At 52.2% G+C, this 14,862-nt stretch overlaps 2 protein-coding genes across 4 annotated transcripts in view; one reads left to right on the forward strand and one right to left on the reverse strand.

The window, feature by feature from the left end:
- Window positions 1–9,146, reverse strand: part of HIRA (histone cell cycle regulator) — an 88,874-nt gene extending 79,728 nt beyond the window's left edge. For 2 of the 3 annotated variants that reach the window (XM_036993327.2, XM_036993326.2), the window contains exon 1: window positions 8,550–9,146. In XM_036993327.2, the coding sequence (XP_036849222.1) occupies window positions 8,550–8,586 (37 nt within the window). In that variant the 5' untranslated portion in view covers window positions 8,587–9,146. The remainder of the gene's footprint in view (window positions 1–8,549) is intronic. The other variant, XM_017675870.3, reaches the window with a different exon arrangement.
- MRPL40 (mitochondrial ribosomal protein L40) lies at window positions 9,009–12,451 on the forward strand. Its single transcript, XM_017675889.3, has 4 exons — window positions 9,009–9,761; window positions 10,074–10,157; window positions 11,072–11,230; window positions 12,008–12,451. The coding sequence occupies exons 1-4, from the start codon at window positions 9,709–9,711 to the stop codon at window positions 12,330–12,332; spliced, it is 621 nt and encodes a 206-aa protein (XP_017531378.1). The 5' UTR covers window positions 9,009–9,708; the 3' UTR covers window positions 12,333–12,451.
- Window positions 12,452–14,862: the final 2,411 nt, after the last annotated feature.

A 14,862-nucleotide genomic window follows, 5' to 3' on the forward strand; every position in this document is an offset into this window, starting at 1 on the left:
AATAGATTTCTATAAATATAATCATCTCTTCCACCCAGTTTCCTTAGAAAATTAAGAGCTATTAAGAACATTCCCATGGAGGGAGTATCTGTTAGCTTAACAACAATCACAATTAAGAGAGCAACTATCATTAATAATACTGTATTGCCTATTTCAAGTTGCTGAGAGAGTAAATCTTTAAAGTTCTATGGCAAGAAAAACAATTCTGTAACAATGTATGGTGATGGACTTTAAATAGATTTACTGTGGGGATCATTTCACAGTCTGATATATACAAACTAGTATCAAGTCATGTACACATGAAACTAATACAGTGTATGTCAATGACACCTTAAGTAAACACAAAAAGAAAAAGAAAAAAAATAACAAGAGTGCAAGATATTATGTAAGGGGACAATGCACAGCAACATTTTAGCTATTCCACTGAGGGAATATGGGCAATGCAAGGTCTGAAGGGAAGCTACACATAAGACCCTGGATTTGCTGTGGTGTCAGGGATTTGGCTAAGGCCTTAAAAAATTCAGATTTTTAAAAATAACGTGGCATGTATACTAAATAAAATGTGAAGATCACCAAGTTACTCAGTTTTTTTTCCCAAATGGTCTGGAAGACCACATAAGAAGTCTGCTTTCTTTTTTGAGTTTTCTACTTTTTCCTAAATTGAGTATTACTTTTATAATAAGAAAAATAATTGTGCATTTTACAAATTTAAAGCATCAAATCACAAAATGCTCACAGCATACACATACACTACAGAATGTATCCTAGGATAATTCTATATGACAATTGTTGCTAACCACAAAGAAAGGTGTCTGTCTTGTTCCTCTAACAGCCCTGGAAGGGAGCTCTAATGTTACCAAAAGGGAGCAGGCAGAGAAGCCACCCATCAAACGCGTGCTTGCGGCAGGCCCTGGTGGCGGCCCCACTGGCCCCACACCCTTCTCACTGCATCCTGGCTCTTCCTCCCCACGGGGACAGCAAGGCTGCTCTTCCCGCGGGACTCACCCTTCCGTCCTCCTGCATCTCACACCTCACTTCCACCCTGGAGACTCCCTTCACAGTACATCTGTCACCCAAATTTTCTGGTGGGGTGCAAATGTTCCCTATCTTGAGTGAGGAATAGGTTACACTGTATTTGTTAAAATTCATCAAATTGTATACTTCATTAGCATCTGTGCACTTCACTATGTAAATTATACTTAAAAAATATATGTGTAAGTAAGTATACCGTCCCTCAACACACACACACAATCTAAACATTTCTCAGCAGCACCATCACCTCCATCACCACCCCGGTCCAAACAATGGTCCCCTCTCGCCTGAATCATCATGACTACATCCTGACGGGTCCCCCAGCTCCCTCCCTTCCCCCCACACCCAGCCTTGTCCCAAAGCAGAAGCAGGGAAGACCTCTAACACCAGACCAGATCATGTTACTCCTCTGCTCCCATCACACTGGGAATCACAGCCTCTAAGCAGCCCACCAGGTGTTCTCTCTGGACTCCCCTCTTGGTGCTCTTGGCCTTGTGCTGTTCGTTCTCTCTCCAATCACAAGACATCCTTGTTATTCCTCAAAGTGCCAGGCAAGCTGTTGTTTCTGCTGGGTCTGCTCCTCCCTCAGATGGCTGCTTCCTCACCTCCTGGTAGATGCTGTGGTTCCCTGCCCAGGTTCCCTCCCTCCAGGAATGAAGCACTATGGGAGCACCGGCAGCCTATGAGGGCTCCCAGCTAAGTCCTTCTCCAGGTGGGACCTGCCCTCGGAAGAAGAAATGCTTTGACCAACATAGGCCCCCTTCGCAGGACAGCTGGCACCCGATGACTGTGGAGGCGGGAACATGAGCTCTGGGCTCCTCACCACAGTGCAGGATGCCTCTGGAGAGCCATCCCAGCTGCAGAGCCCCAGCAGGCCAGCTCTGGCTGCTGCTGCCTTGTGCTGTAGCTCAGTGTCTCCCGGTCCAGTCCTGCCTCCCTCATGCCCCTGCAGGCAGGGTTCTGAGAACATTCCCCCAAATTCTCCTGCATGCAAAACTCTCCAGCTCGGAGTCAGCTTCCTGCGACAAAGTCTGCTCACACGTTACCTTCTCACTCAGGCTTTCCTAGAGCACCCCATTTAACCATCCCCCCAATTCCCTCAGCTCTCTGCCGTTTCTCCCCACACCAACCCCCCAATCCTCTCTGTAACTGCTCTTGTTGATGGTGTCTGCTGCGATCCCAGTAAGCTCTCCTCCTCCACCTCCTTTTCTGCTTACAGAAAAAGCCCCGGCAGATACTCGTCCCCAGTCTCACTGGCAAGAATGCATCATATGCTGCTCCCCAACAGATCCTGGAATGCCACTTGGTTCACCTTAACATTTCCAGCACCCAGTCCCTGGCGCACAATTTGCACTAATTATTTGTTGAACAGATGGATTTACCCAGTGCTGCTGCACGGGACCTTTTGCTGGAGGACGTGGCCGACCTGGAGTATGCTCCTAGGAAGGTCCATTCCTGGCCCTCAAAGGAGGCTTGTACCTCTCCTGTGTGTCCCTCACCACAGTGGCTCTGGCCAGGGCAGCTTCCCGTGACTTGACCTGTCCTAGGTTGGTTAATGCACCAAGGCAGGTATTGTTTTTAAAAGCAACAAGTTGTGACCTAAATGAATTTTCTTTTTGCCAAGTACTCTAAACCATTTACTATCTGTTCTGTTTCATCTCCTCCCCTTCCTAAAATGGAAAGCTCCAGGACACAATTATGTGAATGGAACCCTTGATTAAGAGCCTGGTCAGGATGTTTCCCTGCATCACTGGAATACCCAGCAGATCCCACCAGCAAGTCTGACCCACTAGAAGAGCAAGCCGGGATAGACAGGATGTTTCACGAAGCAAATCAACTCTACCACCTAAGGGCAGCAGACACTGTGAGCTGTCAGTCTTCTTCCAGTGTTCAACCCTTGTCTGACACTCACGGAGAGCCCACTGCGGGGTGTGCCAGGCAGTCGTAGGCCTGGAACTCGAGCGGGAGCAAAGGCAGAGCCTGCCCTCTGAGAGCTTGTTTTCATCAGGGAGGTCTCTAGCAGAACCCTCCCCTGTGTAAGCCAGTAGGCGACAGCGACTGGAGTAAGAGAGGGCATGTGACCTAGCTGGCTCAAGCAGGCCAGCAGGGAAGACTCAAAGTCCCTGACCGGGTTCCCTGAAAGCACTGTGCTGATGATACCCCATAATTGCACAGCTCTCGAAAACCAAGTGCCAGAGAAGGCTCGTCAAGCACACCTCCAAAAAAATTTGCCAGGTTAGGAGCCCAAAGAGCCTCTGAGTGAGCCCATTGTGCAGACCTATGGCTCACTGTGCTGGGTGCCTCTGCAGCCCATGGCCAACACCGTGGGTGAACAGCTGGTACAGCAGCCTCTGGGGAGAAGAGGGGCAAGGCAGATAGACCTCTTCTTCCTGGTCACCGACAGGACCCAAGATCAGAGCAGTAGCATCAGGTCCCCTCAGTGGCCAAGGCCAGAGCTGCCCAGAGTTCCTCCCCAGCTGTATGACTACAATTCTTCTCATAAAGTGAAAACATGTTTTCAACCATTTCTTAGAGTAAAATGTTTAAGAAAACTCCATTTCCTGTTCCTCATCCCTACTCTTTCTCCAGTATACCAAAGAAATAAACTCAGAGAGTGACCCAAACCTACACACAATTGACTGCCTCTGCCCTGTCCTCAGTGCCTACCCACGCCTGCTTTTCTCCACCACCAAAGACCTGCCTGTCTCCCTCATCATCCCTCACCAAGACCCCAGGAACTGCCCCCTGCTCCCTCAGGGCCCTGCAGAGACACAGGCTGGTGTGACATCCAGCCTCCTCAGATACTCAACGTCCCCACCCCCCAAATCCCCAGAAGGAAGTCCAAGCTTCTAGCAAGGTGCTCAAGGATGTGCCCCGAGCCCATTCTCCCCTTCACTGCTTATTCTCAACCCCTAACATGCTCTGTCTTCTCCTAGATGCTCTCAGCCCTCCCCAGGCCTCTGCCCCTGATGCCCCCACAGTGGCAGTGCCTTCTCCACCAGCATGGCTCTCCTCCTATGAAGGCTGAGCTCAAGGGCACGCCCACAAAGGCCCTCCTCCCTGGGGCTATCACCTTGTAGCTCTGCTAGAATGCCCTGCATTCTAGAATGTGGTCTGTATGTACCCCTTTCCCACCTATGGCACAGATTTCCACATACAGGGATAACCTTATTTACCTCTGATCACCACCGACCTTCTTTCCAGAAAGGTTCAATGTTTGGAGTGCAAATCAGGGAAAAATCCATATGCACATTATCTAAGGCAAAAACCAACCCAATTTTCTTCTGAATCCTCTTCAGATGTATCTGGTTATTTTCTTAAAATGACCTACTGTCTTCAGCATAAGTCAGTGAAAGGCAGTGTGGAGAGAGCTCATATTTCTTGAGCCTTCACAGGTAACAGGTGAGGCAGGTGTTACTGGCTCTATTTAACAGACCAGAAAAGGAGATGAAAAGAACTTCTGTAACACATATTTGGGGAACAGCAAATCACAGAGACTCAAGAACAGGACCGACTCCAAAATAAAAGGCAAAATTCTTGTCCTCAAGAAACTTACAATCTAGTTGGAATGATGAGACAAATACATGAACAGGCAAATAACAATAAAGATGTTCTTACCTAGAGCAAAGTTTCTCAACCTTGGCACTACTGACATTTGGAGCAAAATGATTCTTATCATGGGGGAATATTCTATACACTACAGGGTATTCAGCAGCAGCCCCAGCCTCTACCCACCATATGCCAGCCACATTCCCATGCAGTTGTGAAACCAAAAATGTCTCTAGACACTGGCACATATAAAAACCCCTGACCGAGGACAACTGCAAAGCTTATCTAATGACCTCTGCAATCATGAACTCTCATCATTAGGACCCTTCCCAGTCTATTCTCAGAGACAGTCTGCAGTGCCCCTCTGGCAGCTGTACAGGGCCTTTTTCCCCACCCGCTGCTGACTTCATTATTGCACCATCCTGTCCCCATTTCCCCTTCAAGCTGACTTACTTATTCTCACCCAGATGCAGCATATGTCTCAGGATACCTTATCCTTTTTGGAATGAGACAGAGTAGGGGAAAATAATCCAGTCATAGGAGAGGAGAGAAAACACACACCATACAGCAACGTGGTTAGCTGACAATTTATTCCATTACTGAAAATTTGCTGAACACCTTTTTACAACACTGCCATCAAAATGTGAGCCAGAGGCCAAAGGAGAACGAGAGCTCTTTCAGTCCTAGCCCCTCTGGTTAGGAGCGGCTTCTCTGAGGAGCTGAGCGTGGACACTGTCTGCTCAGGAGTGAGAATTCCAGACAACACTCTCAGGAACAAAGGCCCAGGGAGGGGAAGAACCATGAATCTCAAAATTTTCTAGACACACAAACTACAGTTTTCTACAACTAAAAACCAATTGCTTTCACTTTTTGACCAATATACGGTCATAACCTAGCATAAAAATGAACTTTATTTTGGCCAAGCCTAAAATAAAATTAAATATATATGAATAGTACAGCCAAGAACACGGAGCAAAATGTGTGTGTGAACAGTGCCTGGCACATAACTTCTACATAAGTTATAAATTTAAGACTTTTTTATACTTGGGTGCAGGATGAAATGTCAGGGGTGCGTCTTTATCCAACTTTACCAAGGCCTACAGGTGGAGTTACAGGCTCGGGACTTCACAGCTAACAAGCAAAGGCATCTTGAATCTAGTCTGATACCATGTTTGAGGCTCATTCCACCGTGATATGGCAACCTCACGATTTATTAACTTACTAATCACCTTAGAGAAGTGATTCTAAACTGGGAGTGACTCTGGCCACCAGGCAACACTGGCAATGTCTGGAGACATTTTTGGTGGTCACAACTGTGTGTGTGTGTGTAAGTGGGTGCTAGTGGCATCTGATGGATAGAGCCAGGGATGCTGCCAACATCCTATAATGCACAGGACAGTCCCCACAATTATATGGCCCCAAATGTCAATAGTGCTGAGGCTGAGAAATCTCCCTTAGAGGAAAGGTCTTACCACTGCCATCGGTGCCTTCAGGAAACTGAATACCAAAAGTGTGCAACACCTCCAGAGGTACCTCTCCCTCTGCTTCCTTTAACTGGCCCTGTTTTAGCTGTTCTCTGCACCCTGCCTGAATGGATCCCATCACCATGGGGAAAATGAAAATGCTGGGCTTTCTACGCCTCCCCTCTTTGGACTCTCAGACACGAGGAAAAGTACGTTCAAGATGCAAAACAATTTAGGAGACATGAAAGCAGAATCAGGAGGCCAGAAGTGCAATGATGCAGTCTGTAAGGCACCGTGATCGTTTTGGTTTGTCAATCCTAAGTAAGCCCAATCTCACCAGCCACTACCCACCGCTCAGGCTCTTGGCTAAGCAGACCCTGCTGCCAGCAGCTCCCACTATTCACCAGTCTTTAAAGGCTTGCTCAGTAGCTATCCAGCCCACCATCATGTCCTTCAGGGTAATGGTCATTTACCCCAATGCTCCTTCTAAACACTCTGTGAGACAGAGTTTGATTTCAGGAGATTTTAAAAGAAAGCAAATTCAGCAAAGCACAAGTTTAAAAGAGGCTAAATCCCACCCAGCCAGAGTCTCAATTTTTTTTATTATCATCTCTTGGATATCTAAAGCACTTTCTGGTCTGGGGACCACTTTTGGGTCTACCTTTCAAACCGGACATCACAATTGTACTGTGAAGAAGGCAGAGCAGATATCATCCTGTTCAGTTCTAGGGCTGTGGAGAGGCTGCAGCAGCAAAAGGCCTGGGCCCAGTATTCTGCCAGTGCTGCCAGGCTGGGACGTCTGGCTGCTGGCCTGGCTGCAGACTCTCTCCTTTATACCAGATAATCACTTACTTCTGCTTATACAGCATAAAACTTCTGTCCTACAAAGAAGCTGATCATGGAGCTAGAAATTATATGGCAGAAAGTAGAAGAGAGCTAGAGAAGGGTGGACTATACGCCCAAACTGATCTAGGCAGAACACTTAAAATTCCTTTAGATCTTCACTTACACGGCACACTAGTTCTTAATAAAACTTTTCCTATCCTGATTTACAAGCATCTTAGTTGTAATCACTGAACACTCGGCCAGTTCTCCAGGGTAAGATCTGCACGCTACACATCAGGAAATGCTCTTGGAGATCAACATAGGACCAATGAAACTGAAGTTCATAGCTTTGGCTTTTGTGCACAGCAAATCTAGTTATATCTTTGTATATGAGGGAAACCTCAACTTTCTTACCTATTTTAGCCAACATTCACCAAAGGCCCTTTACGTGGAAGGCCTTGCTGAGTGTGGCAGGGACTACAGAGGGGAATGAGACTTCCCCACCCTGGGGGTACATGTGGGAGACTTCCCCACAGAGAGAGCACCTCTAATGGAGTAACTCAGGAGGAATGGTAAACAAAAAGAAAAAGCGACCTCACCGCATCCAGAAAAATGAGGTCAATGTCGCACAAGAAGATGGAAGGAGACAGCACTTGCGACTGAAAGACTCGGTTCAGTTTAGTTGCAGATGTGGAAAGCATCCCAGCGTCAAGTTCAAAACTAAGAAGCTACATCTATTAAAAAGGCAAAAGCACCCACTTTACTAATTCTAAAAAAACACTGTAGCTCCCTCTAGTCGCATTACAAAGTAGAAATGAGGAACAGGCACAATCAGGGTGACCCTTTTCCTGGCCAGAATCAGGCTATGGGCCCTGAGCTGGAGGAGCGCCCCCTGGGCTTCAGAGAGGTCAGCAGGAGGACGGGGGCCCGCGGCTCACCTCCCTGGAGAGCAAACGCCAACTCCTGCGAGAAGGCAGAATTGGGACAAAACTGCTGTCCTCGTTTTGGGGGCTTCTCTGCACCAGAGCCTGTTCTCGACCAGAGGACTGGAAACGACTGTCCCCCAGGCTGTACCTCGGGACCACTGCCCCCGAGCTAAGGAAGTCATTCTCCTACCACGCGCTTGCCCTACGGTCACCATTCCAATCAGCCTCACACCCCAGCACAGCACAGATGGGGTTCCTTCACCTGAGGGAACTCAGCCCCGGGCCAGAGTGCCCCAAATGGGGCACTGTCACCAGATCCAGGTCTCGCCGAGGGCAGTCACAGCCCCTCTGCGTGGCAGAGACACGCAGATTCAGGTCCTTGTCCCGACACTGAAAGGCCACGGGGGGGTCGGTCCCAGGGTCGCACACTGGACCACCTGGACACCTCCCGGCCAATGCACACAAGTGGCAGGCGGTGGCCGGCGCCCAGGGCCACGGTCTCCATGCAGACCACGGGTGGGCAGCCGAGGGCTCCGCGCAAGTGCCGGGGGCAAGGGCGGACCTGGCTGCGGCCACGCAGAGCACGTGCCCGGGCTCGCCGGCCTCCCCGCACCGAGGACAAAGTCCGCTCCCGCCGGCCTCGCGGCTCGGCACTGGGCACCGGGTGTCGGGGCGAGGCGGGCGGGGCCTGCCCCTGCTCCAGACCCCGGCCCGACTTCGGGCTCGGCCTCCCGCGCCCCCCGCGCTCACTCACCATTGTGGTTGACCCAGGTCGGCTTCAGGAGCTTCATTGTTCGGCCGCCGCCGCCGGGCTCAGGCGAGAGCCGCGTCCCTCAGCGCGCCCGGGCCATGGGGCCGCCGCCGCCGCGTCCTCCCGCGCCGCGCGCCCTCCGGCCGCCGCCCGCCCCGCGCGCTCAGCGCCGCCGCGCCATCGCCAGCCCGCGCCCCGCGCCGCCGCCACAGTCGCCTCCTGCGCTCGGCCGCCGCCGCCGCCGCCACCGCCGCATCCCCTGTGCCGCTCCTCCTCCGGCGGCTCCCGGGCAACGCCGGAAGTCACGGCGCGCACCTGCCAAAGCGCCCCGGCGGGAAACCGCTCCCCTCGCGGACGGGGCCTCCGGGCCTCCCCGCGGGCAGGGGCAAGGGAGGGTGGGTCCGCTTCGGGTCCGTCCCGGGCGCGGCCACCAACGAGGGGAGGGTCGGCTGGGGCCGCGGCGGGCGAACGGGGGCCTCGAGCTGCAGCCCGGGCTGGCAGAGCCGGGCGGGGTGACGGTGCTGTGAACGGCCTCTCACCAGCTCTACCTCGCTGGTTCGGAGTCCGACTAACTAGCTTCCGTCATTCATCAACACGCGTTCATTGGGCATCTCGCGAGCGCCCGGCCACGTGCCGGCGCGGGGATGCAGCCACCGTGGGGCGGCTGCGGCCCCGGGCACGAACGAATGCAGAGCTACGAGCCAGCCACGGAAGGGCCGAGGGGAGGCCGAGGCAGGCGCGTTTACGGAGGCTCGGGGTCGTTTTCAGAGATGTGGACACTTGGAGAGGGACGCCCTCTCAGCTACTCTGGCCGCACTGCGGGATCTTGGCCCTTGTAGGTACGAAGGCCAACCAGCTAGGGCGGCGGCCAGCGGGGCTGTGCCCACTGCCGCGCAGAGCTGGCGACGGTGGCGGCGGCGGGCCAAGCGGAAGGAAGGCTCCCACACGGCGCGAGGTGCGAGGCGCCCGGGGCGTGCCCGTGCGCCGCCGGGACGTGCAGGGCGGGGCACGCCGGGGGCGGGGCCAGGCGCAGCCCAGCCCTCCGTGCCCGGAACGCGGGAGTGCGGAGCGACAGGACTGTCGGACCTTTGCGCTGCACACAGCGGGCCGGACCGCGAAGAGGAACGCGCCCGGAAGCCGCGGATTGGCGGCCAGAGAGGCCATGTCCGCCGCGGGGCTCGGGGTGTTCGCGCGCGCTCTGCGCCCGCAGAGCTGGTGAGTGCCGACGCCGCTCGGTTGCGGGGTGCCCCGGGCGCGCGCGGGGGTGCTCCTGGCTGGCAGCCCCTGGCCTTTTCTGGCTCCCTTCCCGGCCGCCCTTGTCCTTGGGTATCTCAGGAGTGAAATAGCTGATCGCGCCCCGCCCTGTGGATGAAAATCCGAAACTCGCTCCCGGCGAGCAAGGACTCTGCCCAAAAATCTCCAGCATTGACCTTGCTGTTATATCCAGCAGAGGGCATTGTGATTTTTTTTGTCTTTCCCTCTTTAGTAGGTGGAATCAGATACTTATATATTCTTTGTCTTTTGCAGGCTTCTGGGAACTTGGCAGACACAGATTAGAGACACCCACCAACGAGGTTCATTGTTGTCCTTCTGGGACCTCATTCCCATGAGGTAAATAGCCCTGGGCCTGACCTCTTTGGGGCTGTCAGCGGTAGATGTGCACATGAACAGAACAAAGCAAGACGACGTCTGTGTTGCAAAATTAATAGCCTAAGAAGTTTCTCACTTAATTTTGGCAGTTGCGTTTCTTTTCAGCGTTTTCTATGGAACACTGCTCTCTCTGCAATCGGAAACAAAAATTAATGTAAAAATAGTTTAAATAAAAATTAGCTTTGAAGGGATTCTTGTGTGTTTTAAAGAGCACAGCATCAACTTGTTTCTCCCAAGGCCTTCCATTTCTGAATTCTTGGAGGTGTGGGGGGAGGGGGGAGGATTAGATTTGCCATCTGGGAGTCTGGGTGCTTTCTAGGGCCTTGGCTGCTGAAAGTCAATCTTGATGCCAGAGGATTTGTTTATTCTTAATTGTATATTACCACCATAGGAGATGTGCTTCTGAGAATAAATCAGACTTTTATGAGTGCTGTAGGATGGGAAAATTTGTTGTTGCAAATACATACCAGTCACTATTATACTTTCTAAGTCTTAACTCCATTTATTTTTATAAATTACAAATCCATTTAAAATGTTGAGTAATGACCTTCTAATTTATCAGTTTGATATTTACACTTTTCAATGCCATCTGAAGGCACACCTGAACCCCAGCATGAAAGCTGGCCACTTACCCTTAATTTATATCCTGGTGCCCCGTGAAGCTTTTCCAGTCCTTCCTGGGCTGACATTGCCCACACAGTTGTCACCCCGAGATGGAGGCTATCTCCCTGCCACATTCAGCTCATGAGGTCAGACCCATGCAGTCCTTCCCAGCAGAGCTCAGTACAAGTTGGGAGCAGTTCACCCAGCACTGTGTCTTACTGTGTTCGTGAGACCAGAGAGGGAAATGCTGAATGTTCGTTTTTTTCCATTAGAGCAGAACCCCAGCGAAAGAAGAAGAAGCTAGATCCAAAAAAAGACCAAGCAGTAAAGGACCGTTTGAAAAAGAGGATCCGACGACTGGAAAAGGCTAGCCAGGAGCTAATTCCCATTGAAGATTTTATTACACCTGTGAGGTTCCTGGATAAAGCAAGGTAAGGGTCCTCGGGGGCAGAGGAGTTCTGTCACCTCAGATAGTTGTCCGCAGTTTGTGTCTGTGATGGGAAGGGCCGCAGTTTGTGTCTGTGATGGGAAGGGCAAGTAGGCCTGGACTGACTTGGCCTGAGTCCTTTTCTTCTTGCCTGGGCCTTGCACAAGTTGAAGAAGTCATTCCCCGTGGTGCTTTCGAGTGTTGATAAGCCAGGCCAGGTGCTGGAGTGGTCACAGTGTTGCACTTTTGGAAGAGGAGTTTCAGCTGTGGCTGACGACAGGGGCCTTGGCTCTGCAGCCCTTGTGCCCATCCTGATGGGAGAAACCCCTGACCTCTTGTCCTGGGATGCAAATGCTCTTCATTGGGATGTGTGGTGTGCAGGGCTGCTGCCTTCTTGTAAAAAGTGGTACCATTTATAAGGCTGCACCTTCCAGACAGATGGGACCCAGCAGATGCTTTTTTGGTGCTCCAGGGCTGAGACAGTCCATTTGACTTCTCACCAAAGGTGGTCGCTGCTCGGGGCAGGGAAGTGCTACCAGTCTTCTCAGAACATCAGTGTTTCTTGTCTCCACGTAAAGCAGATGACACTGGTTCCTGCCCTCAGCTGCAGCTGCCACCGCACTCAACATCCCATTCCTTAATTGTTGCAGACTTCCACTTCCTTGAGGTCCCACCTGTGTGTGAGTGGGGACGCATGAGTCCTGTGCAGGCGCATGGACTCCGTGCCTGGTGAGGCTGGTGCTCCCCAGGTGTCCTCACGCCTTTGGGTTTGTGTTCCCAGGCAGCGGCCTCAAGTGGAGCTCCCCTTTGAGGAGGAGGAGCGGAGAGCTCTGCTTCTGAAAAAGTGGTCCCTGTACAAGCAGCAGGAGCATGCGATGGAGAGGGAGGCCACCAGGTCCATGCTTGAGGCCCAGCAAGAAGCGCTGCAGGAGCTGCGACTCACGTCCCCAGAGCTCCACGCAGAGGCCACCAAGCGGGACCCCAGTCTCTTCCCTTTTGAGAGGGAAGGGCCAGATTACACACCACCAGTCTCCAACTACCAGCCGCCTGAAGGCAGGTACCAGGACATCACCAAGGTGTATGCACAGGTAGAGTTCAAGAGGTAGAGGATGCCGCAGGCAGCTGTGCAGAATGCCCTGCCCTGGAGAGCCAGACCCACCAGGTCTCAGGCCTGCTTACCACCCAGGCCAGCTGTGAATAAATGTTTTATCAAGTGTCTGCCTTATGTTAGAGTCAAAAAATAATTCACTTGAGGATGGATGGGGGTGAGAAATGCTGCTCTTGCCAGTGTTCGGGAGAGGAGAGCCAAGATGTAGACCGCTGCTCCGCAGTAAGGTCACACTGTGCGGAGCAGACGCCGCCAGCTGGAGGCGGAGAGTGGCCCCGGGGAGTGGGCGTGCAGGATGGGCAGGCGCTGGGTGCAGAGGCGGGGCCCTCCCGCGGGGCAGAGGGAGTGTGTGTGCTTCCCCGCATCGCCGACAGGGCCAGCTTTGGGCTTCACGTGGGGAGCCTGGAGAGCGGAGCAAGCCAGGAACACACCACTTACCAGAGCTGCTGCGCCCCCAGGAGGAGCTGATGCCTGATGGGCAGCGGGCTCTGTCTTTTCAAGAGCTATTAGTTTGGGTACAGAGGATTGTATCAGCTTGCTGGGGCTGCTGGAACAAAACACCACGGATGGGTGTTAAACAGAAATCTACTCCACAGTTCTGTAGGCTGGAGGCCTCAGGTCATGGTGTTGGCAGGATTCTTTGTCCTGAGGCCTCCCCTTGGCCTGCAGATGCTGCCTATCCATGTCTTCACGTGGTCGTCCCTGTGTGTATGTCTGTGTCCTGATCTCGTCTAATAAGGACACCAGTCATTGGGTTAGTACTCACCGTATGACCTCATTCTAACGTAATTATTCAAACACCCCACCTCCAAATACAATCACATTCACAGGTACAGGGGGTTAGAGCTCAACTACAGGTATTAGGTGGTGGGGGACAACACCCCACACAATCAGCCCTTCACAGTGAAGGTCCAGTGGATGAACAGAGCCGTTTCCCCCAGTGAGGGCCTTAGGCCCTTCACTACCTTAGTGGAAATAAACTAGGGAAACAGTTTATTTGAACAAATTCAGATTGCCCAGTTCCCTAATGTGTGGTCCACTTTTGATTTAAAAGCCCTTACCAGATAAGCATTTTTACTGGATAAAAGCACTACCTCAGGATCCCGAGCCCTCCAGCTCGGCACACAAAAGGAGGGCCAGCCCTGTCCCGCCCACTGCTTTCCCGCTGACGTATCCACGCTGGGCACTCCCGGCCCAGCTCCTGCAGCAGACCAAGGGACCTGTAAGACCCAGGTCAGTCAGGCCTCTGGCCACCCACCCCCGAGGGCAGCTCACAGCCCCTCCGGGACCCTGCCAGCACATGGGTCTCGCTCCCGGTAGCCTGTGTGGCCCTTTCTCACCCTGCAGGGCTCACGCCCCCTCAGCCAGGTCAGGGCTCAGATGCTGAGGCCTCCTGCACCTCCCTGCCCATTGCAGACAGTTGATACTAGTGCTTTGGGAACAGATTAATCCATGAGGTTGTATAATTCAGTTTCAGCTTTTTGTTCTGTAGTTAGAGGTTGGAAGTGAACATGCAGGGAGGTGCCAAATGGTTTCCTCAGCCTCAAGTATTCCTGCCCAAACACTTACTGCCCAGGAACTGACCTCAGGAAATTCAGATTTCCTGTTAGGTCTGCACTCATCTCACTGCAGTTTCATCACGTGTGGCCCTGTGTAACCACCACCACCAAAGGTGCCAGCACTGCTGGACACCCTCTGTACCCCTTTACAGCCACGCCCACAGCTTCCTGCCATCCCTAACCCTTGGCACCAGTAACTGTTCTCCATCTCTATAACTACATCATTTCACTGGTGTTACATAAATGGAGCCACGCTGTATCTATCCTTTTAAGATTGTATAACACTCAGCACAACTTCCTGAAGTTCCATCCATGTTTCTGCATGGAGTTTATTTTCAGTGGCATAGGACTGAAAATGTCAGCATATCACACACTACAGATAAGGACTGTTCTGTGAAGCTTGTTTCAACAGTTGGTGCTTACGTGACAGTTTGTACCAGAGCTGAAGCAAAACACCTGCCACTGTGGGTTCTGTGCAGTTTGGAAGCTGCTCCATCTTACCACTCTGTCCATTTTCTTCACAGCATTTAACCATCAGAGTAGACTTTTATTTAATGATGCTAAAATGTGTACATCTGTCCCCTACACTCAACTGGAACCCTCTGAAGGCATTTTGTCCATTTCAAGACTGTGATCACGGAGGCTCAAACTGCGCCTGGCATGTCGCGGGCAGTCGGCTGTTGTGAAGGTGTAAACACAGGAACGCTCTGTCCAGAGCAACGACTATCCGCTGCTGTGGAATTCATGCAGTAGCTCACAGATTACTCAGCTGTAGGTGACGGGGAGCATGGCTCCTGAGGGGACTCAGGACTGCTGTGCCGGCTGCCACTACCAGGATTTCCCTGCCCCAGCCCCACCCCAGGAATCCCAAAAGAGCTGCTGCAATTCCAGGCATCACATGCATCACAGAATTCAAACGTCTCCCTGTGTTTCAGAGGGAGGCGAATGCTGCAGATGGCGGCAGCCTCT

This window comes from Manis javanica, chromosome 15 (genome assembly GCF_040802235.1).
Source record: "Manis javanica isolate MJ-LG chromosome 15, MJ_LKY, whole genome shotgun sequence".
NCBI lineage: Eukaryota > Metazoa > Chordata > Mammalia > Pholidota > Manidae > Manis > Manis javanica.

Excerpts from the sequence above, each read along its gene's own strand:
- MRPL40 (XM_017675889.3), top strand. The coding sequence starts at position 9,709 with ATGTCCGCCGCGGGGCTCGGGGTGTTCGCGCGCGCTCTGCGCCCGCAG. Across the intron at positions 9,762-10,073 it reads GCTCTGCGCCCGCAGAGCTG|GCTTCTGGGAACTTGGCAGA; the intron begins GTGAGTGCCGAC and ends TGTCTTTTGCAG. Across the intron at positions 10,158-11,071 it reads TGGGACCTCATTCCCATGAG|AGCAGAACCCCAGCGAAAGA; the intron begins GTAAATAGCCCT and ends TTTTTCCATTAG.